Source organism: Chlorocebus sabaeus, chromosome 5 (assembly GCF_047675955.1).
Source record: "Chlorocebus sabaeus isolate Y175 chromosome 5, mChlSab1.0.hap1, whole genome shotgun sequence".
Classification (NCBI taxonomy): domain Eukaryota; kingdom Metazoa; phylum Chordata; class Mammalia; order Primates; family Cercopithecidae; genus Chlorocebus; species Chlorocebus sabaeus.
In genome coordinates this window covers 81,998,652-82,026,608 of record NC_132908.1, presented here as the reverse complement: position 1 = coordinate 82,026,608, position 27,957 = coordinate 81,998,652, and the positions used below count along the sequence as shown (strand labels likewise).

Genomic DNA, 27,957 nt, shown 5'->3' with positions numbered 1-27,957 from the left:
CTCACCCTCTGTGTAGCAGAGGCACCTGTGGCTTGGCAGGGCCTGTGCTGAAGGCTGAGGGCACAGACATGGCGTCCTCTCTCCCTCTGGGCTCGCCTCCAGCTCCCAGCCGCTGCGGTGACAGCCTGCCTCCCACGACTTCAAGAACAGAGCCAGGGCTGTGTTCCTGTGTCCCCAGCCAGGACCACACGCCCGGCAGGCAGGCAGGGAGGGCAGAGCCCTCATCCCACTCTGCCCACACCACCCGGCCACAGGCTCTGTCTGTGCCCAAATCTGCCATCAAAGAGCCAGGAGGCGGCCAGACCAGCCCACACAGCCACCGAACTCACCCCAGTCCAGCCCTAAAGGGCCGGGAGCAGAAGGGCAGGGTCCCAACCGCTGTGGTAATCCTAACGGGCAGGGACACTGTGCCAGGAACCCAGGCTCCTCCCCAGGCCTAACCGAGGTCGAGCTCCTCCATCATCCCCATTTCCCGGAGACAGAAACTGACGCTCAGATGTGCCTGCGGGGTCTGGTTCCTGTGCCTCTCTGTGGGCCATCTCACCATGTTCTGCTTGCCAGGGGGTGCAGAGCTTGTTTGGGCTGGGGATGAAAAGAGAGAAGCCTGGAGTTTGCACCTTCTTTGTGGGGGTGGGGACCCTGAGGGTTGGGGGCAGTTGCTCAGGCCCAAGGAGAAATCCACGTAGCAGGAGGGAGGCCAGCTCGCTGTGGGGTCTGGTTCCCTGTGGGAATTCCAGCTTCAGAACTGCAGGCTGCAGCCAGGCCCCCGGCACACCTGGGGCAAACCTCACACCTCTCTGGGCCTCAGTTTCTTCAACTATAAAATGAGGCGAATGGTGGAGCTGACATGCGCACGAGAGCTGGCATGCAGTAGGCACTTAATAAATGTTCTTTCCGGCCGGGCGCGGTGGCTCAAGCCTGTAATCCCAGCACTTTGGGAGGCCGAGACAGGCGGATCACGAGGTCAGGAGATCGAGACCATCCTGGCTAACACGGTGAAACCCTGTCTCTACTAAAAAATACAAAAAACTAGCCGGGCGAGGTGGCGGAGCCTGTAGTCCCAGCTACTCGGGAGGCTGAGGCAGGAGAATGACGTGAACCCGGGAGGCGGAGCTTGCAGTGAGCTGAGATGCGGCCACTGCACCCCAGCCTGGGTGACAGAGCAAGACTCCGTCTCAAAAAAAAATAAATAAATAAAAATAAAATAAATAAATGTTCTTTCCCTTCCCGTGTCCCACTGGGTGAAGGGGAGAGATTCACAGGGGCCAGGGTACTGGAGGTGGGCAGCACGGCTGCGGAGCTGCCCCCAGGAGGAACGGGCAGGCCTGTGCGGTTCCCTTGCCTATGCTGGCCCAGCCTGGGCTCATGGCGCTCTAGCTGCTGCCTGGGAGGTGCCCAGCGAGGGAAGACAGAGTCAGAGGTGTCCAAACTCCAGTCTCCACCTCGGCTACCCCTATACCTGGTCGAACACCAGCAAACCCACCGCTTAAGCCCTGCATGGCCCCAGGCAGGCCTGGGGTTCTCAGGGTCCTGGCATCTGGCTGCCCCACACCCCAGCAGCGCTGGCACCGCCCAGCTGTGGCTCTTTGTGACGCCCGCTGCTTCCTAGATATGGGGGCTGGACTGGGTCCCACCTTAATGGGCGCCCTGGGCCTGGTGAGGATGAGGTGGGAACCTCCCTCGTGGCTGGGGTCCTGCTCACTTGAGACCCCTGCATTGCTCCCCACCTGGGGGAAGTGGGAGGGCCAAGGCATGGGCTCTGGGTGGCCGGAAAAGGCACCTGGGGCCTGGGAGGTGACACTGGGATCCAGAAGCTCCCAGGCAAGGGGATTAGCAATGACAAGAGTGACAGTGACAGGCAGGGTGCTGGCAGCTCGCACAGCCTGAGCTGGGTATCCTGAGGGCCTCGAACCCCAACTCACTCTATCCCCACAGTCTCAGCCAGTGAGTGGCTACTGACTCCCCTTAATGGCCGGCAGTGGTGCAGAGAGGTTGGGTGGCTCATCCAGGTCACACAGCAGCGAGTGGCAGCACCAGGATCGAAACCCAGAATGCTGGGGCCACAGCCTCGTTTTCCACCATGACACTCGGGGGCAAAGGGGTGCTTGGGACGGCCTCGGCCCCACAGGGAAAGTACAGTGTCACCATCGCCAGGAGGAGTGACGAGAGGATTGTCCTTGTCCCTCATCTGTCTTCACCCCACAGAGGATGAGGGCTGTCTGGCCCAGTGAGGCAGAAGGTGGCCCAAGAGGAGGTTGGCGAGGATCCTGAAACCGCCTAGGTGCCTCCCCTCCTCCACAGCCCTCGCCAAACCAGAGGCTCAAACGCGTCTGCCGGGCCTATTCACCCTCCCCTCCCTCCAGGGTCATGGGCCTGGCTGGCTGCCAAAGCTATTGTCTCCACACTACTGCCCTCAGCCTGGCCATGGCAGCCACACGCCCTGAGACCTGTACATCACACCACAGAACACACTGGGAGCTGCCTGTGCATGAGCACACACACACAAACACACACACACACACCGACACATATTACACACTGAGAGCCACACACACACACCCACACACACAGAATCATACATGTGCACACAATAATGCACATGGACGCAGACACAGACATGCACACTGACACACTACATACTGAGGGCCACACACAACCACACACATACACACTGACACACACTACACACCGAGGGCCACACACGACCACACAAGTGCACACTGACACACACTGCACACCGAGGGCCACACGCGACCACACGATGCACACTGACACAGTACACACCGAGGGCAACACATGCATACCAACACAGCACCACACACACACTGAGAACCACATGTGCACACAGACACACACAGGTACACAGATGCACGTGAACATGACAGCCGTGGACGACCACGCACATACACACATGCACACACTGTGGGGCGATGGGTAAGGCGCCACTGACTTGACCTGACAGTGCCGGGGGGGAGTGGGGAGGGAGGCCAGGCGGGTGCCTGGAGCCTGCCACTCATGAAGGAGACACAGAGACTGGCCCTGCCAAGGCGGTGGTAACCATGGGGCACCGTGGGGCAGAAGCACAATCACCCTGCCCTGGGCAGACTCGGCGATCCAGGGTCCCCAGGCCTGCCGGGAGAAGGCGGCCAGCACTCATTCATTCACACTTTCGTCCCTCCGCCCGCACGCACCCACCTGTTCACTCCAGGACCTCCCTGGAGCACCTGCTCTGAGCGGACTCTTCCAGGCTGCAGCCAGCACACCTGTGGCCCTCCCAGACACTCAATCCGGACTAAGAAGAAACGCAGTAGCGATGCGGTCACTGAATCCCTGCTATCCATAGTGCCCCAGCCCATCCTCCCAGGCGCCCCGGGAGGCAGCTGCCGCAGCATCCCCACTTCACAAATGGGGAGACAGGCTGAGCTGGAAAGCAGCGGACGGGGAGGAGTTCTCGTCCCCTCCCCTCCTCTGCTCTTCCCTCGCTTTCTTTCCATTTTTTGTCTGTTTTGTTTGACAAGAGAAGACACCAGAGACACTCAAACAAACAGCCCATGATAGAAGACATCAGAGAAGGCGTCCCAACAGCCTGGCCATTTGAGACAAAGGGGTGGAGGGAGAGCGCGCGAGAGTGGAGGATCCCAGCATGGAGCGATCCATCCCCGGAAGCACCTCGAGGCAGCTGGGACTGCTACCGCGCACCTGGCACCCATCCTGGTGGACGAGGAGCTGGCCTCCCATGGCCACAGAGGCTGTTGCTGTTGTTGACACCTGCCTGTCCCGGCAGAGGACCTGGGCCTAGAAGGCCACAGCCCACTGCCCTCCTAGTCAAAGCCATGCGGGTGATTCTGGAGAACTTCTGCACGTCTCACAATTTAGAGAGCATTTTCCTAAATCCCAGTGGCTAGGGTCCTCATTACAGTACAGATGAGGCGCATGAAGGAATTGGGATCTGGAATCTAAGACCCAGAAGGAATATGGTCTCTTCTGACCTCCAAAGACTCCCTGACGGGTTGCACGAATCCTGTTTGAATACAGTCAGGGATGGGGAGCTCACTACCTCGCAGCCAGCCCACGTGCAGAAGGGCGTGGGCCGTACATTACTTGCTAATGTGTGCTTGCCACTTGGTGGTGTGTTCCTTTTTTTTTTTTTTTTTTTTGAGACAGAGTCCAGAGTTTCACTGTCACCCAGGTTGGAGTACAGTGTGCATGATCTTGGCTCACTGCAGCCTCAACCTCCCAGGCTAAGGTGATCCTCCCACCTCAGCCTCCTGGGTAGCTGGGACCACAGGCATGAGCCACCATACTCTGCTAATGGTTTCTATTTGTCTTTTTTTTTTAGAGATGGGGTTTTGCCATGTTGCCCAGGCTGGTCTGAAACTCCTGGGCTCAAGTGATCTGCCCACCTTGGCCTCACAGGCATGAGCCACCGTGCCCACCAGGGGTTCCTTCTTAATGAAATCAAATCCATCTTCCACAGCCCAAGCCAGGGAGTGGAGGGTCTGGACCACAGTCCTGTGGTATCTGTGAAACCAGCCATGATGGAAGAAGCATGGAGCGATGAGAAGGTGAGAAGCCCCTTGCACCCCACCTGGTAAGGGAACTAGGAGCGCCAGGGCTTTGGTGTCACCTGTACTACACACACCTGTGCCCTCCTGGAATCTCCAAAGAGGCAGAGCCCCCTCTGCACGCTTCCTCTCCTTCTCTGCCTGTTCCTGCAGCCAGGCTCCTGGCTCCTCTCCCAGCCCCTCCTGCCCTTTTCCTCTCACTTCCAGAAGCAGCGGGTAGCTTGGGAGAGGGTCATTCAGGTTCTAAACCTGGCACTGTCTAGGGCTGCTGAGCAGCCTCAGTTTCCCCCTCCATGGGAAAGGAGGGTGGGATTCAGTGACCTCAGAGGGCCACCTAGTACCCAGGGGCCCAGTGCTGGGAGGATGGGAGGCACCCTGAGCTCACCCTCAGGTGTCTGGTGCCAGGCTCTGTGCCAGCTGTGCCCAGTAAGGGTCTGTGCACAGTACAATAGGGGTACCAGCAAGAGGGGCAGCTGGGATGTGCCCAGGGAGTGCCCAAAGGGCTGTTGGCTGTGGCCTCAAGGCCCTGCCATGCCCCCTTAGAATCCTAACACCTGCGCCTGGGCACTGGGGCTCAGACTGGGGCCATTATGCCTGTCCCTGGGGTCACTGTCCCATGGTTCAGCACTCACGCTCCACATCTGCACCCACGCAGCCCCTGCAGCCAGGACACACACCCTCACCGAGCCACAGCTCGGCCCTCTGTCCCTCCTTCCTATCTCAGTCTTCTGTACTGGAAGTCTGGGCGCTGTCCGAAGACCTGCGCCCGGTTCCTCCATGGCACTGGGTGGGGCCATCCCTGGGGACTCACCCGGAAGGAGCACTTTCCACTTGGGGCTCTTCTGGTCCATGAGCACTGCCTGGCCCAGCCCCTGGACCCCCTGCCCTGGCCGGGCAGCCCGAGGAGCAGCAGTGGCCTCGGTCATCAGTCAGCTCCCCTTGGCCTGGGGAAGGAACGAGGGGGGCGGAGCAGCGAGGCGGGAGGAGAAGAGGACGCCTCCGGCTCCCTCCCGGCCCAGCCCCACAGCTCCGTGTGGGGCGCAAACTCCCGAGAAGGGAAGAGCTCGAGGGCGTGGAGCACGCCGCAGCCAGCCGCCGCCGGGCGCAGGCCCTCCTCCTGCCCTCCCAGCCTCCGCCCCACCCTGGCACAGGCCGCTGCAAGCTGTACACAGGAGCCAGGCCAGCTCAGAGGGTAGCGGGAGCTGGGAGCTGCGGCAGCCACTTCCTGGCTTCCCTGTCAACTCCGTGGGCAGCAGAGAAAACCCAGTTCCCAAAGGGGGTCACACAGAGTGATATCCTGCCGAGGTCACACCCATGGGCTCGCAGAGTTCTCCAGCGGCACACACTGAGTTCCCACCCCAGGCCTCCTGTAGTGCCCAGCCCTGGGTGGTGGCCTAGGAACTCACTCCACGCAGAAGCAGCCGTCCCCATGGGAGGGAGGGAGAGAAGGAGGGAGGGAAGAGAAGAGAGAGGGGAAAGGAGGAAGCCCACCATCATTGCTGTATCCACCTTTAGGTGCTTCTCCCCTGAGGGGCCTCCTTTGCCCTACTCGGGTCTGGGTGCCCAGTTCAAGCAGTGCTGCCTCCTCCCTGGAGCCCTCCTGGGTTGCCCCGTGCTGTGTTCTCTGCGTCTTGTGAGAGCCCATCTTAGTGTATTTGGGGATAGATGGGTTGAGCAGTGACCAGAGGTGAGCACCATGGCTTAGCTGCTTTAGGGGCAGGCAGGGGCAGAGGGATGCCCAGTGCACTGGAAGGTGGGATCGGTTGGCCATCTCCTGGGGTGCGTTGCTCAGAGGCTAGGGGAGGAGCAGAGCCTGGCTGGGTCTCTAGGGTGAGTGCCCTTCCCAGTGCCCAGGGACAGGGTGGAGGCAGCCCCAGGGTTTGGTTTTGGCCGTGCATCCAGGGTTTCACTGCGGCGCCACCTCCTGGGAAAATGCTAAACTGCACCCAGAACCTCCTCGGTCCGGCCAGGATCCAGCCCCTGCCCTGCGAGGGTGGCACAGGGACTACCCAGAGGGCTGCCCTCCCAGCTTTAAATTCGGGAGTTACTAACTGAGGCCACCCTCTCAAGGGGGCTCCATCACCAGCCCCGTGTTCCCGAGGAGGGGACTGACCCGGGATGACGCAGAATGCACCCCTGGGGCTGAACCAGGCTGTGGGGCCCAGTCTGCCCCTGCAGAATGACCGTGAGGCTGAGGGACCAGTCCCAGCAAAGCACCTACAACTGTGCCTGGCACACATTCGGCGCTCAATAAATGACTAGTCGTGAGCATGGACACCACGCCCCAAAGGCTCAGCCAGCTCAGCCCAGCCAGGGAGAGTGTGCCAGGTTGCATAACAGCCCCAAAAGACGTCCACATCTAATCCCCAGCGTCTATGAAAATGTCACCTTCTATGGCAGAAGGGACTTTGCAGACATGAGTATGAATCTTGAGATGGGGAGAGTATCCTGGACTGTCCAGGGTGCTGAGGGGCATCTAATGGGGTCACGGGGTCCTTGTAAGGGAGGCAGGAGTGGGTGGTGGGAGATGTGAGAACAGGAGCAAGTAGGGGCTCACGCCTGTAATCCCAACGCTTTGGGAAGCCAAAGAGGGAGGGCTGCTTGAAGCCAGGATTTTGAGACCAGCCTGTGCAACAGAGTGAGACCCCATCTCTACAAAAATACAAAAATTAAGCAGGCATGGTGTGGCATGCCTGTAATCCCAGCTACTTGGCAGGCTGAAGTGGGAGGATCGATTGAGACCAGCGAGGTCAAGGTTGCAGTGAGCCGTGATCGTGCCACTGCACTCCAGCCTGGGCCACAGAGTGAGATCCTGTCTCAAAAAAAAGGCAACAGCAAGAGGTTAGAACGATGTAGGAGATGAAACGGCTTCTAGAAGTGAGAAAAGACGAGGGAACAGATTCTCCCCTAGAGCCTCCAGGAGGAGCCAGTCCTGCCCACACCTTGAATTTAGCCTCGTGAGACCCGAGTCAGGGCTCTAACCTCCAGAACTATAAGGAAATAAGCTTTTGGTTTAAGCCACCAAGTCCACAGTGACTTCTTACAGCAACACAGAAATAATATGACTAGGAAGAGTGCTGTTCCCAGACACAGCACCCGACTCACAGCAGCTGCTTGGTCAGGACCCGCTCCATGTGCTCAACCCAGGGAGCTTGCAGCCCTCCCAGAGCCATCCATGCCCTAGGGAGGAGGACCCATCACTCCCGGGTGACCGTGAAGTGCCCTTGACCCCAAACTAATCAGTCTGGGAAGCCCCCTAGTGAAAACAGGGTGGTCTACAGTTGCTGGAATTTTATTTTAAACTTTGTCATCATTTCAAATGGAATTTTAGTTTAGTTTAGCTTTTTAGTGACAGGGTCTCACTCTGTCACTCAGGCTGGAGTACAGTGATGCAAACATGGCTCACTGCAGCCTCGAACTCCCAGGCTCAAGCAATCCTCCAGCCTCAGCCTCCTGAGTAGCTGGAACTACAGGCATGGACAATCACACCCGGCTAATTTTTAAATTTTTTGTAGACATGTGGTCTCACAAAAAGGTTGACCTCCAACTCTTGGGCTCAAGTGATCCTCCTGCCTCAGCCTCCCAAAGAGCTGGGATTACAGGCGTGAGCCACTGTGCCTGGTGGGAGCTGTATCTTTCAGAGAAGGCATTTAGGGCTGATCTAATCCGTTGTGAAACAGGCGGCGGGAGAGCCAAGGCTCTCCCCCGATGCCCCAGTGGCCTTCAGAACTCTCCCAGCACAAAGAGTTCTGCCCAGACAGGTCAGAAGATCGACTCCACCCTGGGCCCTGGAGAGAGAATGAAACTTCTGGAATGCAGTAAGAACCTGCTTGGAACATCAGCTCTTGACCCAGGAAACTTGGGAAGATGTGCACCCTCCGTGCTTGGAAGAATCTTAATTTCCGGTGGCTCATGCCTGTAATCCCAGCACTTTGGGAGGCTCAGGTGGGTGGATCACCTGAGGTCGAGAGTTAGAGATCAGCCCGACCAACATGGAGAAACCCCATCTCTACTAAAAATACAAAACACAATTAGCCGGGCTTGGTGGTGCATGCCTGTAATCCCAGTTACTTGGGAGGCTGAGGCAGGAGAATCGCTTGAACCCAAGAGGCAGAGGTTGCAGTGAGCCGAGATCGCGCCATCGCACTCCAGCCTGGGCAACAAGAGTGAAACTCCATCTCAAAAAAAAAAAAAAGAAAAAAGAAAAAAAAGAATCTTATTTCCTCTTTACATTTCCCCTCCCCTGGTCATGTCTCCCAGCAACAGCTGACTTAAAAGCTTGCATTCACTCAACAGAAGTTTACTGAACACCTATTATGTGCACTGTACCACATACTCGAGAGATCACGAGAGCCACGGTCCCTGCCTTCATGGTGAAGGTAAGCATGCCAGGCACTGGCTGCCTCAGGGCCCTTGCACATGCTCTTTGCTTGGCCTGGAACTCTCTGCCAGATGCCACCGCCTTAGGCCTCTGTGACCACCCGTTTAAAGCCAGGACCTCAGGTCTCTGTGTCCCCTGCCTGTTTCCTCACGGCCCTCCCACCACCCGGCATCGCTCCTTTGTTATCTGCCTTCCTGTTCAACGAAAGCTCTCGGGGCAGGGGTTGTGTCTGCTGTGTGCCCCGCTGTGCCCCCCGTGCCCAGCATGATCTTTGGCACACAGGTGGTGCTCAATGAACACTTGTGAACAAAGGCACACATACGGCATGGTAGCGGCAGAGATGGACGTGCCGTGCCGGTAGACAATCAGAGCTCGGTCAGATCGGAGCCGTGGTGAAGTCGCAAGCCAGGAGACATCCCCAGCTCTCCTGTGGTGTCTGCTCCCACTTAGAAGGTCACGGGTGAGGGCAAGGGTGGCACTCTTCAAACCGTGTAAACCCACAGTGGTGCCAAACGGACCAGCCGAGGTCCCCGGTGACAGTTGTTTATCAGCTTGGACCGGTCGAGGGGAATGAAGGACAGCGAGTGGGCAGAGGCCACGGCAGGGTGGTGGCCAGGCGGGCCAATGCATGGTGGTCCCTGCAGAGACGGTCTGTGCCTGGTGACATGGCTGTGTCCCTGGGGTCCCTGGCACTGCCCCTGGGACGCCCCACCCTGAGCTGCAGAACAGCCACTCCTGCTACTCAGCCAGTCTCGTCTTTTCCATCTAAAATCTTTATCACCAACTTATTGGGAAAGAAATTCCAGTTTAGGGTAAACAGACCCTCCAAACAGCAATTTTGCCAGTTATAAAGATCTGCTTTTATTCAATGCTTGGTTTATTGTTTTTTCAACTTCCCAAGTTAAATTCTCTTTTCTTTTTTATTTCACACAAATCTAAACCAGTCACAGACACACACACAGAGTCACATGCTAGCAAGGGAACCAGCTGAGGGAAACCAGATCCCAGTAAGTAGGAGAGCAGGAAGCAGAGGGGCGGGAGGGTCTCTAGAACCAGCATGGGTAAGTCCCTGCTAAATATTCCAAGAGGCTCCTGGGGAGAGATCCACTTACAAGCAAACAGCCTCTCAAGGCTGCCTGGGCTTCTAAAGCTTCCTGCCCTGACTTGCAAGCTCTGCACTCCCAGCATTACAAGAAGTTCCCGAGAAGATAAATAGATTGGTCGCGGAGAGGGAAACAGACTATGGATCCCAGCTCAGCTGGAAACCTATGAAGAGAGACTGAGACAGAGCGGGTGACAGGAGCCAGGAGGCAGTCATGCTGCAGAAGGGCCAGGGAAGGGGGGGGCTCCTGTGCAGAGCTGGAGAAGCTGCAGCCAAATCCAGTCCCCCGTGCCCTCCGGAGCAGCTGCCGCTTGGCAGTGGGGGCAGAGCTCTGGGAGCGCCTGGTGTCAAAGCACTCGGCACCGGAGCCGCTACAGGCAAGGCTTGCCAAGGACTTCTGGAGGCCAGAGCCAAGTACCCAAGCACAGTCCCGCCTTCCTGGCGATGGAGGCCCGAGCCCGGCTGGGAGCCCATTTGCCCAACAAAAAATAGACAAAAGCCGTCCCAGGGCCAGGGTTTCTGGTGGTCACTAGCTCTCTCTCGCTGCCAGGGCAGGCCCAGCTCACACATTCCCATGTGCCAGGCAAGCATCTGATTCTTGAAACCCCATCATCCCCATTTTACACATGGGGAAACTGAGGCACAGGGCGGCTATCTGCCACATAGCAGAAGCTCCAAAGGAGCAGAGGCAGGTTTTGAACTTTTGGAGAGGGAGTCCAGATGTGCACACCAAAAGCCATCCACAGCCTAGTCACTCCCAACGAATAACTGATTTCAACACAAGGCTAGACAAGAGACAGTGGAAATGAAGTCGCTGTAGGCTACTATAAACCTTCACCTTCTACAAACCTTTGCTTTCTACAAACCTTCACCTTCCAGGCAATGCACGTGGCGGCACCCTTACAGCCCTGTGGTTCCATCTACTGAATGTGGTCCCCAAGGATGCTCCCCAGGCTCCAAGAGATCCTCAGCTGCAGGTTGAGGGGTTGAACCCCAAGGCTACACTCTGAAATGAGCCTGTCTGTACTTGCCCTCTGCTGGCTTCCTTCTTTCGTGTTCCCAACTTGACCTTCTGGGAGGAGCCAGGTGAACCAGCTGCCCCTTTCTCCGCTGGGAAAAGAGGAGAGTGAAGGTGGAGGCAGAGTGCAGGAGGAGTGCGTCTGAGGTGCTGTCTGCACAGACAGGGCTGAGGTCATGGCCCTGGGCACGTGCTATCTCAGGCGGCTTTCTCAGAAGCAGACAGGGAGACCAGGATGCCGTGATCTCTAAGGCTGAGCTCCCGGGGAGACCGGGGGCAGGTGTGAGGATGCAAGGGTGACTTCAGACAGAGCCCGGACCCCAGCCCTGTCCCAGGGGAGCTCTGGAGGGTGGGCAGCTCCTCTCTCTAGAAGTAAGGGGCTTCCTACCCCACAGTCACTGATTGCAAAGGGCTGCCCCGAAGATGAGAGCTCCCGGCCCGTCCTACAGAGCAGCTGCAGGGACCTGAGGACAGGCCTTCAAAGACAGCCTCGAAGACAGCCAGGGGCTGCCTCAGAACCACAGTACACAGGAACCAGGGAGGGCGTGCAGAACTGGGAAGCGCCTGGGCAGCGCGCAGACAGCCTGTGCCGTCTCAGGGATCATGGAACTGTGGACGAACTGCCCAGCAGAATGGCAGGGCTCGGCCCCTTCTGCCGGGCACAGTGCTGCTGGGGAGTGGCTGCTGTTCTGCTCTCCTCACGTCTGGGTGGGGCAAGAGCTGGTCCAGGCCAGTGAGAAGTGGGCAGGAATGGCACGCGTCACCTCAAGGCCACAGCGGGAGAGCATCCAGGGGTGTTCCTGTATCTGTTCCCTGTGCCCGCTGGTGATGGGACATCTGGAAGTCCCGAGGAAGCAGAGACCGTGGCTTGAAGAGAATCCGGGATCCTGAGTCACCCAATCAGGAAGACCCACCGTGAACCCCGGGACTGTCTGCTACGGCACCGGGGGTGCCTGCCCTGACTAATGCAGCTGACTTTATAAACGCTGTGGCTGCAGGCTAAGCATGAGCTCCAAAGATGTCTACATCCCAATCCCTGAAGCCTGTGCATGCGCCACCTTACCTGGGAAAGGGGGATTAAGGTTGCTAACCAGCTGACCTTGAGACGGGAGATGGGCCTGGATTAGCCATGTGGGCCCAGTGCAGTCACAGGGGCCTTCTAAGTAGGAGAGGGAGGCAGGAGAAGAGGAGCGAGAAGGAGGTGCGACCCAGAAGCAGGGTCCGAGAGATGCTGCGTTGCTGGATAGGAAGGTGGAGGGAGGGGCCGCAAATCAAGGAATGCGGGTGGCCTCCAGTCAAGGAAGCTGCAGAAGGCATAGAACAGATTCTCCCCTGGAGATCCCAGAAGGAACAGACCCTGCCCACATTGGGATTTTTGCACAGTGAGACCCACGGTAGACTTCTAACCTGCAGCACTGTAAGAACTATGTGTGCACGTAAGAGCAATGAGTGTTGTTTTAAGCCACTAAGTTTGTGGTATTGTCACAGCAGCCATGGGAAACGAACACAGACCTCTTCCTAAGTAAGGCCTTGCCATGGTGGCTGGCAAGGCAAAAGTCACAAGAGCAGGCAGAGGGAAGGGACCTTCTGGGCCAGCCCAGAGGCTAGAGACGGAGGGCACGCTGTGTCTTCTCCAGCAGCTCCCACCCACCCTGTCAGCCCCCTCCTCTTCTCCCCTGCCCCACCCACTGTCTCCTGCCCCACCCACTGTCCCAGACCACAGGGAGAGGCTGGCTTTCCTTTCCTCAGGTGGCCAACAGAGGGCAACTGGTGGTGACAGTACCTATGGGTAAACTGAGGCACCGCATGGGAAAATCAGGCTTTTGCAACTGCACCCTCTGGTGGGAAAACAGCTCAGTGCTTTCATTCTCTTGATTACCCTCACTCCCTCCTTCCTCTGCTGTGTGCGGATGCCTCCTGGAGTTGTGCAGTGTGCACTCTGCACAGCCCCGCATGGCAGCCCTCAGTGCCTTCTCAGTGTTCATCCAGTATCACTGACACCATGCTACCAGAAGGATTTTATTTTTACCATGCCTATTCAGTAGTCAGAGCAGCAGAGCCCAGGAAAGGTCTTGAACCTTGAGAAGGCTCCGTGGCCGGGAAGTAGCAATGCTAGGACTTAGAAACTTGGACTTGAGTCCAAGCCCCTCCCTCCTATCACCAACCAGTGCTGCTTCTCTCCCAAGGCGGCTGCAGACAACACAAAGATACTTGTTCTAGGGAAGCCTGTTCCCATCCGCTGGTGATAAATTAGCAGTGTCCTCTCAATAGATTCTATACTGCACGTGATGGCACATGAGAAATGGGTCTTCATTTGACTAAAGGCCGAAGAGTACTGGAAAGAGATGAGCTCGAGTGCTCGCCCGCCCCAAGAGGGAAGGACACCCATCACAAGTGCACCTTTCTCCCAGCAGCCAGAGACGCCTGCTCAGTCCATTTGGGCCTTGCCTGCCAGAGGAATCCCAGCCCCAGGGGTCCCCAAGGCCTTCACAGGAGGGCTGAGTCCCCAGTCCTGGAGCTGTGTTCCCCACAGCCAGCAAGAGGTCACTTCCCAGACGGCCACTGCAAATGCAACACCTGGGAACCAAAGCTGCCCACAAGGTGAGAGCCTGGCCAGCCACCAGAAGCCTTTGCCCGGGAGTGGCCCCACTCTGGACACGGCGGTAGCCCCATCCGACCGTAGTGACACAAGTCTGATAAGCTCTGTGGGCTGGCCTGGGAGTCTGGGACAGCAGGGAACCCAGTGTTACCAAAACTCATCACCACCTTCCACAACACACACAACCCCGGCCTCTGGGGGAGACCAAGGCAGCTGACGGCCACGTGCTTCCCTGGGGGACTCGGCCCAGGTCCCAGCTCAGCACAGGCTCCTTCTGTACCTGCTTCCTTTCCATGGCAAAAGCTGCTGTCCCCACGTACAAGGCATTTCCAGGGAAGTGGGGGTCAGAAATGGACTGCCCTGGGCGGTTACAGTTCCTCCACCTGCCCTGGCCACCTCCACTGCTGGGAAAGGCCTCTGCCCCAGCCAGTGCCAGGGTGGGACCACCATGGCAGGCTCCAGAGAGACAGAGAGGGCAGAGAGCGTCAGTGCCCCTGGGGCTGTGGCCTAGGAAGAGGGAGACGGGGCTGTGGTGGGGATGGGCATTTGGAATGTGTGTCCTGTGTGTGTTTCTGTGGTGTGTGCTTATGTGTGTGAGACAGTCTTGATGCCTGTGTGTACCTGTGTGTGTGGGGGGTCTGTGCCTGTCTCTGTGTGTCTCTGTACCTGTGTGTGTCTGTGTGCTTGTGGGGGGACTCTGTGTATGTATCCATGTGTGTACTGCATATGTGTTTGTGAGTCTGTGCATGTATCCACCTGTGTGAGGATGTTTGACTTCTTTGTGTGTGGCTGTGTGTGGTATGTGTGCGGTGCAGACAGGCTCTGTGTCTGCCTGTATATGGCCCTGTGCCTGTGAGTCTGTGTATCCATGTGTATATCGTGTGCTTGGGAAAAATCTATGCAGGTGTGTGTGCGTCACGGGTTTCTGTGTGTGTATCTGCGTATGTGCTGGGTCTGCCCGTGTGTCTGCATATCTGTGTGTATGTGTGTGGCCTATGCGTGCACCCGTGCCTATGCCGTGTCTGTGGGCTGTCTCCGAGTGCCTGCTTTCCTGTGTGTGTGTGCGTGTGTGCGTGTGTGCGTGTGTGTGGCCTATGCGTGCGCTCGTGCCTATGCCGTGTCTGTGGGCTATGTCTCTGAGTGCCTGCTTTCCTCTGTGTGTGTTTGCGTGTATGTGCTGTGTCTGTGTCTGTCTCGTGCGTCTGCGTGTCTGGACGTGCCCCCTCCCCCTGCACCCGCCCCGCCGCCCAGCTGGCAGTGCACAGCTGGGCCCGGGAGACTGCGCCCGCCCGCCTGCCGGATGAGAGGTGGCAGGTGTGTAATAAACCATTAGTCACTGTCACGTTTCTGAGCAGCAGTGGCTGCCCAGGCGGGGCCTGACTGCGGGACACGCTCTTGGTGGGTCTCTAGCTGGGGAACTGCCCGGACTTGGCAGCAGCCTGACAGGCAGCAGCTGGCAGACGCAGGTTCGTGCCCTGGCCCCGCCCCCCCGCCCCACCCGGCCACAGGGTAGGGGCTCCTGGCTTGCCAGGTCAGCCCTTGTTGCAGGGACACTCACGGGGGTCCCTCACCACCTCTACACCCTTCTTGGCACCCCCAGATTCTCAGGCCCTCACCCCCAACTTCCCTCGCTATGATGCAGTGAGTCACAGCAAGGACCTGCTGATGAGACGTGGTTCTTTCCAGGGACCTGGTGGCCACTGGGACCAGGGACTCAGGAGTGACCAGCCCCATCCCCAAAGGTCTCCAAAAAGGGCTCCTTTTGGAAATGTCACTCTGAAAACTCCTGAATTAGTTTTAAACTTTTTTAAAAATTAAAACAAATATTTTTGAGACGGAGTCTTGCTCTGTTGCCTAGGCTGGGGTGTGGTGGTACAATCACGGCTCATTGCAGCCGCCTCAACCTCCTGGAATCAGGTGATCCCCCCACCTCAGCCACTCGAGTAGCTGGGACCACAGGTACATGCCACCATGCCCGGATAAATTTTGTATTTTTGTAGAGACAGAGTTTCAACTGGGGGTGGCCCAGGCCGGTCTCGAACTCCTCAGCCTCCCAGCACTCAGGGAAGCAGCCTGGTGTGCCCGGGGTGAGTTCGGTGCGGGAGCCAGACTTCAGGGTTCAAGCCCCATCCCCCTCGCTCAGTGCTGTGTGAGTGGAGGCAGATTGCTCAGCCTCTCTGGTCTGCAGGATACTGTTGCACTGATGGAGGAGGACATGTGTCCTGACATGAGTGGGGAAAAGGCGGACTTGGTTCTTCCTCAGTGTCCAGACCTCTTCAAGCATCTTACAAGCATCAGCTCACGTGGCTGCCAGGAAAGCTCTACTAACACCTACTATCATGGCTCCCACTTACAGACGTGAGGACAGAGGCTCAGGATGACTCATTAATTCGCCAAAGGTCCCTCAGATAAGAAGTGGATGGGCCTGCTCCCCCAACCACAGCCAAACTCCACCTAGGAGTCCATCTGGGCCTTGTTCTGCTCCGGAGGACTCTGGTTTCCTAAGGCCTCTCCTGTGGCAGGACTCTGCCCAAAGCTGTGGGAGAAAAACGGTGAGAACCAGGCAAGCTGCCTCCTCCTCGAAGCCCTCCACTGACCCGTGAGCCCCCAGGCCCGGGAGGACGCATTGCCAAAGAGGGGCACCCAGCCTACCCCAGGCACAGGGGAACACTGGTATCCTCCTCTGCCTGAGCCTCCCCTGGGGATGTCCTGAGTGACGGGTGAGTGTGGACCCAGCCTGAGCTGCCACCAGAGCTGAGCATCAGAAATCACAAACAAATCACAACTCACAGGTTCCAGCCTGCACCCTGAACACCAAGGGTACCAAGGCCTGTCACAAACACGCTCGGGTCCTGGCTGAGTTAATCCCCACACCTGCCCCGTGAGCCAGACACTCCCATTAGCTTTCTTTCCATTTCCCAAATGAGGAAACTGAGGCATAGAGCAGGGAAACTCACTTGTCCAAGGCCCTTTGCCATTCCTCCCTGACAATGGCCTGGCCTCTGTGATCAGGAACTCTGTTTAGCTGGCTCAAGGCAACAGCAGAGCAGGTCCTCAGACAGGGTGGGGCAGTAGTCCCTGCCTGGCCTGCTTTGTGGCCTGACCACCCTGTCCTCACCTGCCAGTGTCTGGAAGCCCTTCAGAGGGCTCAGTGACCCTAAAGTCCCTGGCCAGTCCCTTCCCTCCACCGGAGCCTACCACATGAGAAACAGGTCGGTATTGGGGTTGTCCTGCAGATGGAGGTCCCAGATCAAAGTCCAGAGCTTGGGGGATGGGCCAGCTGTCCCCTGTCTGCTCATCTCCTCTCCAGCTCGGCCCAATAACATGCAGTGCTTTGGACCCACTGCCCTCACTGTGGTTGGCCCCCGGGGCGGGCTGGGCTGGGGGTCTCAAGTCTCCCATCCTGTAGGGCAGCGATGGAGGCGGGACAGAGCCTTGACCACAGCCCTCTGGAGGGTCTTGCTGACGAACCTATGGCCTAAGGGGTGGCTTTAGGACAGGGCCGTAAAAACGCATCACGGAGGTCACCGAATGTCCAAGCCCAGCCAAAGGGTCTGACCTGGCCCAGGCCCCAAGGCCCAGCAGCCAAAGCCTCAGGGTTCCACACACGGCAATTAACCAAGGAGGGCACAGCCTCGCCTTGCCTCAGGGAAGCACCGTGCAGAAGCCCTCAGGAGGTGTCTGAGGACGCCTTGGGATGGGGGTGTTGTCCACAGCGCGTCTGTGGCTGGAGGGAGTGGGAGAGGGAAGACGGCGGCGCCATCGTCCCACACACAGCGTCCTGGTTCCTTGTGGCCCAGCCCCACAGAACCACACACGTGCACCCGGGACACAGCGCGTTGACATCCGCAAAAACCCAGAAACGACCCCCTCTGGACTCAAGAATATCCATTACATCTTGTTTTTAAATAAATGAATGAATGAAGACAAGAGAGTGTAGAGGTAAATAAATAAACAAAGGCAGCCCGGAAGCATAGCAGGAGAGGGTATCGAGAACCAGGGATGTTGATGAAACCACGATTTTGGAGCCCTAAGGAGCATGGAAGGGAAAATCCAAACTCCAGTAAGGGAGACCCAGCACCCGGTCTCTCCCCTAGGATGTCGAGGACACGAGGCGGAACTGTGTCTGAACTCTGCTCTTGGAGTCCCCATCCCTGCTGGGACAACCGCATCCCAGCCCAGTACCCAGAGATACAAAAAGAGCTGGTATCTACCTGCACCGGCGAGGTCTGGTCCATCCTCCTCCCGGCTGCTCTGCAGACACTGTACTGGCCTCAGCTCCTGGGCCATCCTGGGGCCTCTGGGCAGGGTCTCCGTGGGGGCGCCTGGCCGGGGCTCGGACTCCCGGGTGGGAGGGTGGGTGGCTGTAGATGCTTCCAGAGATCCACAAACAGCCTGAAAGGAAAAGAGGTGGACATGGTGAGCCTGGGCCACGCCTGCAGGGGGATGACACATGAATGGACTCTGGCTGTAGGTGCCATTCCTCCCTAACAATGGCCTGGCCTTGGCATCAGGGACTCAGACTGGCTGGCTCGGGGCAACGGCAGAGCAGGTCCTCAGTAAGGCTGGTGCCAGTGTCTTTCCCTGTCCAGCAAGCCCGGCCTAGGTGACACCAGGCTGGACCTCTGCTGCCGGGTTCCCATACAGTCCCATCTGCTTGGCGTCCAAAACTGGAGCTTCTGGAGCTCTTGTGGCAGCTGGCCAGCACTGCAGGGAGCCCAGAAGCATCTAAGAGGCAGCCTGAGGCTGAGCCCAAAGGTCCAGCCTTGTCCTGTCCCCTGGTGGTGGTGGGGACAAGGTTTATTCTGTGGTCCTTGCCCAGAGACCCCCTGGGGCCTGGCACTTGGCTCAGAGACCTGGGTAGACCATCTCAGCCGCATCCTGCAAATCAGGGAAAGGCCCTCATCCGACTCCCCACCGAGGACGCTCTTCCAGATTGGGCCGCTGGGCACCTGGTGCGATCCTGAGCTGTTATTACCAGCAGGGGAGCAGCAGACAGGACCCTCACCTCTCTGAGCAACGGGAGTGCCTCGATTACAACATGACAACCTGGATACAGGGCCAGGCACGGTGGCTCCCGCCTGTAATCCCAGCACTTTGGGAGGCTGAGGAAAGGAGGATGACTTGAACCTAAGAGTTCCAGAGCAGCCTGGGCAACATAGGGAGACCCCATCTTTACAAAAACAAACAAATACATTTTAAAAATGGACACAGGAAGGCTGTGATTGTGATGTCTTGAGTTCTTGCAGGAGGACAGGTGGGGTGGCACCTGCTCTGGTACACGTCCTGGTGACCAGCTCTACGCCACAAGCTGGCTGGAGTCTCACCTGTGGCTTTACTAACACAGATATTTCTTCTAGGTCCCTGTGTCAAGGGGAGTCAAAGGGAGCACAGAAGTGGTGCGACCCCCCTGGGAGCAGGCAGCACTGGCCACTGACCATTCACGGCTGTGTCCCTCCCTAGGTGCTGCCCCTGACAAGGGAGTCCACCCGAGTGAGGACCAGGACCGCAAGGGTGCGGCCCTGGGCCTCAGGGCACTTTTGCAGGAATTCTCCACCCTGCTGTGTGCACCTGGGCTCACTGGTCCCTAGCGGAGCAAGAACTACCATGCCGACGACAACGATGGGGATGCTGAGGTGACGACGCCAACTGCCCATTACTAAGGGCCTACCTGTCCTGAGCTCTGCATGGCACTTGGAATAACTACCAGTTATAACTATAAGGATGAACACGGTTAATCTCTATCCACACTGCAGGAGGTCATCCCATTCCCACAGCCCTCACTTTCTTGTAATCTTGATTTTTTATTTTATTTTTAACTTTTTGAGATGGAGTCTCGCTCTGTCACCCAGGCTGGAGTGCAATAGTGTGATCCCAGCTCACTGCAACCTCCACCTCCTGTGTTCAAGTGATTCCCCTGCCTCAGCCTCCAGAGTAGCTGGGATGACAGGTGCCCGCCACCACGCCCGGCTAACTGTTTGTTTTTTTTAGTAGATGGGGTTTCACTATGTTGGCCAGACTGGTTTCAAACTCCTGACCTCAAGTGATCCGCCCACCTCTGCCTCCCAGAGTGCTGGGATTCCAGGCGTGAGCCACCGCGCCCAGCCACATTCCTATAATCTTTAAAATTGTCATAAAATATTCCGAACACAAAATTTACCATTCTGACCATTACCAAGTGTGCACTGAGTACATTCCCAATGTTGTGCTACCATTACCACCATTCATTTCTAGAACTTTCTCATCATCTCACACAGCAACTCCGTCCCCATTAAAAGGCTCCCTGCTCCCTGCCCTCAGCCCTGGCTGCTGGCATCTGCTCTCTGTCTTGGTGACGGGCTGCTCTAGTTGGCCCATCCCCTTTCCAGGAAGGGTTGGTAGGAGCCTGGGGTCACAGGCAGGGTCAGTCCAGGCCAGGGGCTTCAGAGGCCTGGGTGTGGGAGGCTGAGGGCCTGCTGTCCGGTGAGGTGGTGAGCTAAGCCCCCCAGCTTGAACAACGAACTGCGCTACCAGGCCCCTGTCGTGGGGGTTGGTGACCCTCCACTTCTCAATCATGAGCTCCAGGGACAGGAGGGTTGTGGAAAAGCAACTTTCTGTTGATCTGTTTTTTTTTTTTTCTTTTAGGGATTAGTGCTATAAAACCCAAGTGCCTAAGTGAGACGGATGGCTCAGAATTCCTCGGGCAAGCGCAGGCTCCACCAGCTCTGCATGCGAGGGACATAAAAATTTACCGTTTGTTTCCGGGAATGCTTTAATTTATGGGATCCATATGGTGACACTGGCCAGACCACAGCCCCCACAAATCCCACAGGCGTGTCGGCGGCTTAGGCTGGAGCCAGGAGGCGGCACCTCGGACCAACACACTTTATTCATTCATCCACTCACTCAGGGCCCAGGGTAACCCCATCTGGACGGCAGGTACCCGGGGCCTATACCAAGGTGGTTTCCACCCTGGGGACTGAGCCACTCCCGCAGCCTTGCCCCGAGTCGTCTCGGGCAATGCTGCAGGTGATGCTAAAGAGAGGAAGGCTTGGAGCTGCTGTGTCCACGACAGGGCACGGACAGCATCTCCGGCCAGCCCCAGAGGCTCCTGGTGCCAGGGAGGGCCTATGGGGCAGCACCGGTCAGGCTGGGCCGCATCTGTGTTCAAGCCCCCAGGGGATGGCTGGAGGGGTGCAGGGGAGGGCTGTGCCATGCCCCAGTCTCAACCCCTGCCCACCTCCTGGTCCCTCCTGGAGCTGGGGGGCCAGGCTTCTGCTAGAGGGAGAAACTGAGAGGCCCCTCCTGGGGTGGAGATGGCTCCCAGAAGCGGGACTGTGAGTGTAAGGAAAGAAGTCAGCAAACACAGCTGTGGTGAGGCTCACCCTCCGCTCAGCTCAGCACTGGAACAAAAGAGAAAACAACCCTTTTTACTGAGCACCTACTATGTGCCAGGCACTGATCTAGGGCTTTATACTGATTAGCATAGTTAATCCTTCCAATAAGGCATGGAGGCAGGAAGAGATGAACTGAGCGGTCTGAGCTCACACAGTAACTGGAGCTATATGGATTTGACCTGAAGCAGTTGTCTGTAACCTCAAACAGCTTACAAAACAACTGAAATACAGCTTTTCAGTAGAGAACAGAAGATGGCAAGAGGGAACACCACTGGGGGAGATGGGAGCACAGATGACAAGTACTACAGGAGTTTGAGGATGGGAGGGGTCAGCAAGGGTTGGGGAAATCCACACGGGCTTCCTGGAGCAGCTGGAATGTGAAGTGGGCCTTCAAGAGGAGTAGGATTTGAAAGGGAGTGGGAACAGGAGGGACAGCATTCCAGGTGTGGGAGGCACCTGCACAAGGCGCCAGAGGCAGGAACACACGAGATTGTTCAGACACGGAGCCAACTGGGCAGCAGGCTTCCTGCAAAGGCAGCTTGGACAGGCTCCTGCTCTGCCTTAAGGGGCTCGCAGTCTGGGACAGGAGTTGGAACACACGTCCCCACAGGAGCCAGGAGGGGAAACTCCACAAGGGCACCAAGTGGAGACAACAAGGAGACAGCCACAGCCCTTCCCAGGGTCAGCAGGTATCGCCTTGATGGAATTGAGTCCCACTTTCACAGATCTTCTGATTTTTCAAGAAGAATCTGGGAATCCTCTTTTTAAAAATGTTTTTATTAAGAGACAGGGTCTCGCTGTGTTTCCCAGGCTGGCCTTGAATTCCTAGACTCAAGTGATCCTCCTACCTCAGCTTCCCAGGTAGTTGGGACTACAGATGGATGCTACCACTTCTGGCTTTGGGAATCCATTTTTTAAAGTTGAACTCTCCTGATGATGAAGTGTCAGCAACTAATCCCCGAAATGTGAAAACACTGTGCAAACCCTCATACACTTTTGATGAGAATGCAAAATGATGCAGTTGCTTCACAAAACAGCTGGCAGCCCATCAAATGGTCTAACATAGGGTTACCTTGCAACCCAGCAACTCCACTCCTAGACATACAGCCAAGAGAACTGAAAATATCCAGCCATCCGCACACAAACTTGTACAGGAAGGTGCGTAGCAGCCCTTAGTCCCACAGACAAATGAATACTGACTGCCAACAACCCAAGTGAGTGTGGAGGTGGGTTCTTCCCCGGTCGAGCCCCGGAGTGAGACTGCGTCCTGGCCAACAAACCAAGTGAATGTGGAGGCGGGTTCCTCTCTGGTTGAGCCTCCATGTGAGACTGTGTCCTAGCCAACACCTTGATCTGCAGCCCAGTGAGAGACCCAGAGCAGAGGGCCCAGTTGAACTGTGTGATAATAAACGTGTGTTGTTGCAAGCTGCTAAACGTATAGTACTTTGTTACACAGCAATAGAGAGCTGATAACAGTTCTTAAAGTTCTAGAACAGCGCCTGGCCTGGGTATCAGTGTTCCCTGGTACCACTGTCTGCTGAGCTGTGTGTGTCAGAAACAGAGGGAACCAGGTGCCAGTCCCTCCCCTGGCCTAGCTCTTCCCACCACTGTGACTCTTGCTGGAAGTGAAAGGATTTTACCCCCTTTCTTTGTCAGCAGCTGGCCTGGCTCCCAGGGGAGCCTGGTCAATATTAATGGACCGGCAAGGCTGTGAGGCACACAGGGTTTTGTGAATATGGATTATCTCATGCTCAGCACCATCTTGAAGGTGGAGGCAAAGGTTCTCAGCCAAGTAATCAAACAGAGGCAAAGGGCCCCCCTTCCTTATCCTTCTAAGGCCACATTTACGACAGTCCCTGAAAAAGCAGGCCCTGAAACCTGCATATGTGCTGTGCCTTCTCTACCAGAGCCAGGAATTCCAAGCCCACAGTGGGTCTGGATTTCAAGTACTGTTGTGCCTGGGCCTGCGATGTCATCATGCCCCACTCCTGGGGAGCCCTGGAGAACATGGCATCTCAGAGCACTCCAAGGGGCCCAGGCAGATTGGGCCCTGGACGACTGGCCAGGCTGGGAAAATGCCATTGTTTCCTGAATTTCCCTGGACAAGAGCCACCACCTTTAAAGCTTTAGTCAGTTAATGGGGAAGGGTGAAAGGGGGAAATTTAATAGGGTTCTTCCAAATAAATGGGGATTCACAGCCTACCGCTGAATAGCCTAATGAGATCCTGCATTGTTATGCTTTCTCCAGGGAGCTGGAGTGGCTTCTGGAGAAAGCCGACTCCTGGTAGACTCAAGGGAGGAGGGTGTGGGGGAAGACAGATGCCATATCCCTGCTCCAAAGAGGAAGACTGTGTGTGTGTGCATGCACATGCGTGTGGTCAGTGCCAAGTTTTATTAATTTTATTAGTCCATGAGATCCCTAGGTCTGGGAGCCCCAGTCTATTTGGGGGTTTTTTGTTTGTTTTTGGTTTTGAGATGGAGTCTCACTCTGTTGCCCAGGTTGGAGTGCAGTGGTGCGATCTCAGCTCACTGCAACCTTTGCCTCCCGGATTCAAGCAATTCTCTTGCCTCAGCCTCCCAAGTAGCTGGGACTACAGGTGACCGCCACCACGCCCAGCTAATTTTTGTATTTTTACTAAAGACGGGCTTTCACCATGTTGGCCAGTCTGGTCTCGAACTCCTGACTTCAGGTGATCTGCCTGCCTTGGCCTCCCAAAGTGCTGGGATTATAGGCATGAGCCACTGCGTCCGGCCCCAGTCTATTTTTAAAAATGGTTTATTGAGATATAAGTCACATACTATACAATTCACCCATTTAAAGTGTACCATTTGATGGCTTTAATGTAGGTATAAGCTGTGTAACCATTACCACCATCCATTTCAGAACATTTTCATCACCCCCAAAAGAAACCCCCATCCCCATGCACAGCCCCCCCCTCAACCCCATCCTTCCAGGCCCTGCAATCACTCATTTGCTCTGTCTCTGTGGACTGGCCTCTTCCAGACATTTCATACAAATGTCATTTCTGGACATTTCATACAAACCCAATATGTGGCCTTTTGTGCTGCCTTCTTTTTAAAGTTAGCACCATGTCTTCAGGCTTGTCGCGCCGTAGTGTGTAAACCAGTGTTTTGAACAACAAAAGACATTGCAGTTCGAGGACCCGCGGCAGCCCAGGGGCTGCTGGACTGAGATGTCAGAATTCCCTTCTCCGGGAGCCTCTTCGGCAGGAACTGATTGGTTGTTCACGGAGCCAGTTCCCTCTCCCTCCTGGGCATCCAGCCAGATTCCATCTCCCGGCCTCCCCTGCAGCAGGGCACAGCTGGTGCCCCAGGTCCTGGCTACTCTCCCAGCTGGGAGATCTTAGTGAAGTGGCTTCACCTCTCCAGGCCTTGGTTTCCTTTTGAGTACAATGAGAGCGGCACTTTGGGAGGCCGAGGCAGGCAGATCACTCAAGCCCAGAAGTTCAAGACCAGCCTGGTCAACATGGCAAAACCCTGTCTCTACTAAAATAGCAATAATTAGCCGGGCACGGTAGTGGGCGCCTGTAATCCCAGCTACTAGGGAGGCTGAGGCGGGAGAATCACTTGAACCCAGGAGGCAGAGGTTGCAGGGGCCGAGATCATTGCGCCACTGCGCTCCAGCCTGGGCAACAGAGCGAGACTCCGTCTCAAAGAAAAAATGATAGTGACAACACAGTACCCACCTCCAAGAGGAATGATGGAGGAAATTCAATGAACTCTTCTGCTGAGGCACTTGGACCATAGCAGGTTCCCAACAAACTAGCTGATCCTGTGAACTAAGGGCGGGAGCATCAGGAACAAGAATCGAAGCATCAAGACGACCCCATGGCCCCACAAAGTTTGAAGGGGTGTGTGCTGGGGAACGCGCCTTGGCCTTGGGTGCAGATGGTGGGGGCGGGGCCTGTCCATTGACCCTTACACCCTGGCCTCTGGGCAGCTCCAGCTGGCAGGGCTCTCCTAGCTGCCGGCCTGGAGCTCCATGACAGTCTAGGGTCCCTGAAGTCACAGGGGCAGGATGCTCTGAACAGTTAAATGTCAGGAGAATGGGGCCCACCCACTTTTCCTGACCAGCCGGAAGCATCTCTTCCTTCCAAGCAAGCTCCAGGTGCGCCCCAGGAAGCCGGGGCTGCTGATCTTGAGTAAAACACACGTAGGCCTGAGTCCAAGCTGCCACTCACCTGCTGGTGTGACTAGGAGAAACCAAGTGAGCCACAACTGCTCTGGCTGTCAGCTGATGTCTCGGGGAAGTGGGCTAGTAACACCTGCCTTACTTGTCCCGAGTACCTACTATGTGCCAGGTGCTGGTTGAGCACAGAAGTCAAGTCGGAGGCACAGAAGTCAAGTCAGCTGCCCAACGTCACCCAGCCGGTCACAGTGGGAGCCAAGAACGCAGGCCAGCATGTGTCGTCTGTCAAGTACCTAGTCCCCGCCCAGTGTCCAGGGCACAGTAGGTGCTCAGTAAACACTGGCAAAGCCTGGTTCTGCACCCCCATGCCTAGCAGCCGCACAGCAACCCAGGCCATGATCTGGGGCAAGTAGGTTTGTGCTGCTGGTGCATGGCAGAGAAGGGAGGTTTGCTGACGGGCTGAGGCTGATTTATCTTGAGAGCAAAGCAGGGAAGATGAGACAAGGAACACAACCGCAGGAGGGGAAGAGACGCCAGCATCCTGACAGCACAAAAGAACGCAGCGTCACCTCCTTTTCACCCTGAGGAAAAATCAAGCACAGGCACGAAGCCAAGTGCAGGGGGAAAGGCGGTCCCTTCCCCAGGGCACTGGCAGGGTGTGTGCATTGGCTAGGGAGGGCGGCGGGCACAGCCAGCCCAGGAGCACCTCCCCTTTAATAACTAAAGGGTTATTAAATGTGCGCTGGCCAGAGGCTCCTGCCCCTGCTGGGGACACTCAGGTTGCAGCACCAGTGCCGTCATCTGCCAGGGAGGGAGAGAAGGGAACATGGACAGGCCAGCCCTGCCACAGGAGTCCTCTTCTCCCGCTGTCCTGACCCGCTGTGGCCCCACACAAAGCCCATCTAGCAAGACTTTCGCTCAACCTGCCCTGATGGGATTTCTTGTTCTGTGCTTCAAGCTAGCGTGTCAGAAGCCAAAAACAGTATTTTACGCCCCTTAATTCCCTGTAATAGCTCCATAATGGCAAGCAGAGGACTCCAAATACTGCAATAAAGGGAATGATAAGGCTTCGGGTCAGGGGGAGATTGGAGATGCCGAATGCAGAGTCCCTGATAAGCAGACAACTAAAGGGTTATTAAATGTGCGCTGGCGACCGGGTGTAATTGGAAAGTTATTAGATATGGAATACACACAGCACCCGGCAAATGAGTAATCAGGGACTAATTAAGCACACGCCACACGGCAGATCGCGCGGGAGAGGCTGGTGGCTGCCACATCTGTGACTGCAATTAGGACCGCTCCGGCTGCAGCGCTCCCGGCTGGGGTTGGGGAGCGGCGGGGTGGGTGGGGGTTGGCTGTCTCGGGCAGGGCGCCGCAGCTGGGGGGTCAGAATCAGACTCTCCCCGCTCTCTCGGGGGCTGGAGGGAGGGAGGCACCAGGCTCCTACAGCCTTGAGGACAACGGAAGCTCAATTAGACACATGGTCCAGGGCTCGAAAAAATTAAAAGGCGGTTCTGTCCCAGGCTTCAAGTTTGGCCAGGTGATGGCTGGCTGCAGCTGCCTGAGCCCTCTAGACCCATGAAACACATGCACAAAAGCACGACCCAGAGCCAGGCAGGCCAGGCGAGAATGACCAACCCATTTTATAGATGAGAAAACTGAGACTGAGTGGACAGAAAGTGGGCAGAGGTCGCCCAACTAGATCCTCTTCCAGCAGGCACAGAGCACCTTGCCTTGGGTGTCTGGGTTAGGGAAAGGAGCCTGCATTTCCTGGAGGGGCAGTGACCAAGATCAAGTGGAGAAAGTGAGGCCAGATGCAGCTGGGTGACCAAGAAAGAGCTGGGACCTGAGCGGGAGCAAAGGTAATCTAGGGAATGCCTCCCTGTGTCATGTCCCTGGCCTCAGCTTCCTCCTCCATAAAGGTGGAGCTGAGTCCCGCCCATAGTTCTAAACTGGATGGGTTGATGGACAGATGAATGGACAGATGGATAGGCAGTGGATGGATGGATGGATGGAGGGATGGATGGATGAAGAGCAGATGGATGGATAGATGGAGGGGCGGGTGGATGATGATGGATGGATGATGGACAGGTGGATGGATGATGGACGGGTAGACAGATGACGAACAGATAGATGAATAGTGGATGGGTGGATGGATGATGGATAGATGATGGACAGGTAGGTGGCCTGGCCAAACTTGAAGCCTGGGACAGGCCTTTTTATTTTTTCAAGCCCTGGACCATGCGTCCTGGACCATGAGGCAGCTGTGCATTCCAGCTTAGCACAAGAAGTCCATGAGTGCATTTGCTACATAAAGAGTAGAAGAAAGAAGGGGACCCCACCCTGCCTGCTGCAAAGAAAAGTTTGTCATTGGAAGATAAGAAAGTCCCTGGTTCAAGGCCTCAAGTGCTGCCAGGGTTGAAGAATCTGGGTTCAGTTGACACTGGGGTTGTCTCCAAGCCCAGGAGCTGCTGTCTGTCCCTGACCAGGTGGAACGGAGGGTCCTAGAGCGGAAGCTTGCAGCAAAGATGGCTTTTGCAATGCCTGCAGCCACGACATCCACAGCATCTACTGAGGGCCAGGCCTGAGCTTGTCCCTGCAGGTGTTGACCCATTTAAGCCTTAAACAACTCAGTGAGGCAGGAACTCTGTGTCCCATTATACAGATGAGGTCACCGGGGACAGAAAGGTTGGCACACTTGCTGTGTCTGATCCCATTGTGGGATGGGCGGGTGGGGCACGGGTCTTTCCAGGAGGGTCACTAGAA

At 56.6% G+C, this 27,957-nt stretch overlaps 1 protein-coding gene across 3 annotated transcripts in view; it reads right to left on the bottom strand.

Annotated features, from left to right (window-relative positions):
• Window positions 1-27,957, bottom strand: part of GSE1 (Gse1 coiled-coil protein) — a 504,329-nt gene that overhangs the window by 295,689 nt on the left and 180,683 nt on the right. For all 3 annotated transcript variants that reach the window (XM_073015620.1, XM_073015622.1, XM_073015623.1), the window contains exon 2: window positions 17,880-18,060. In XM_073015620.1, the coding sequence (XP_072871721.1) occupies window positions 17,880-18,060 (181 nt within the window). The remainder of the gene's footprint in view (window positions 1-17,879; window positions 18,061-27,957) is intronic.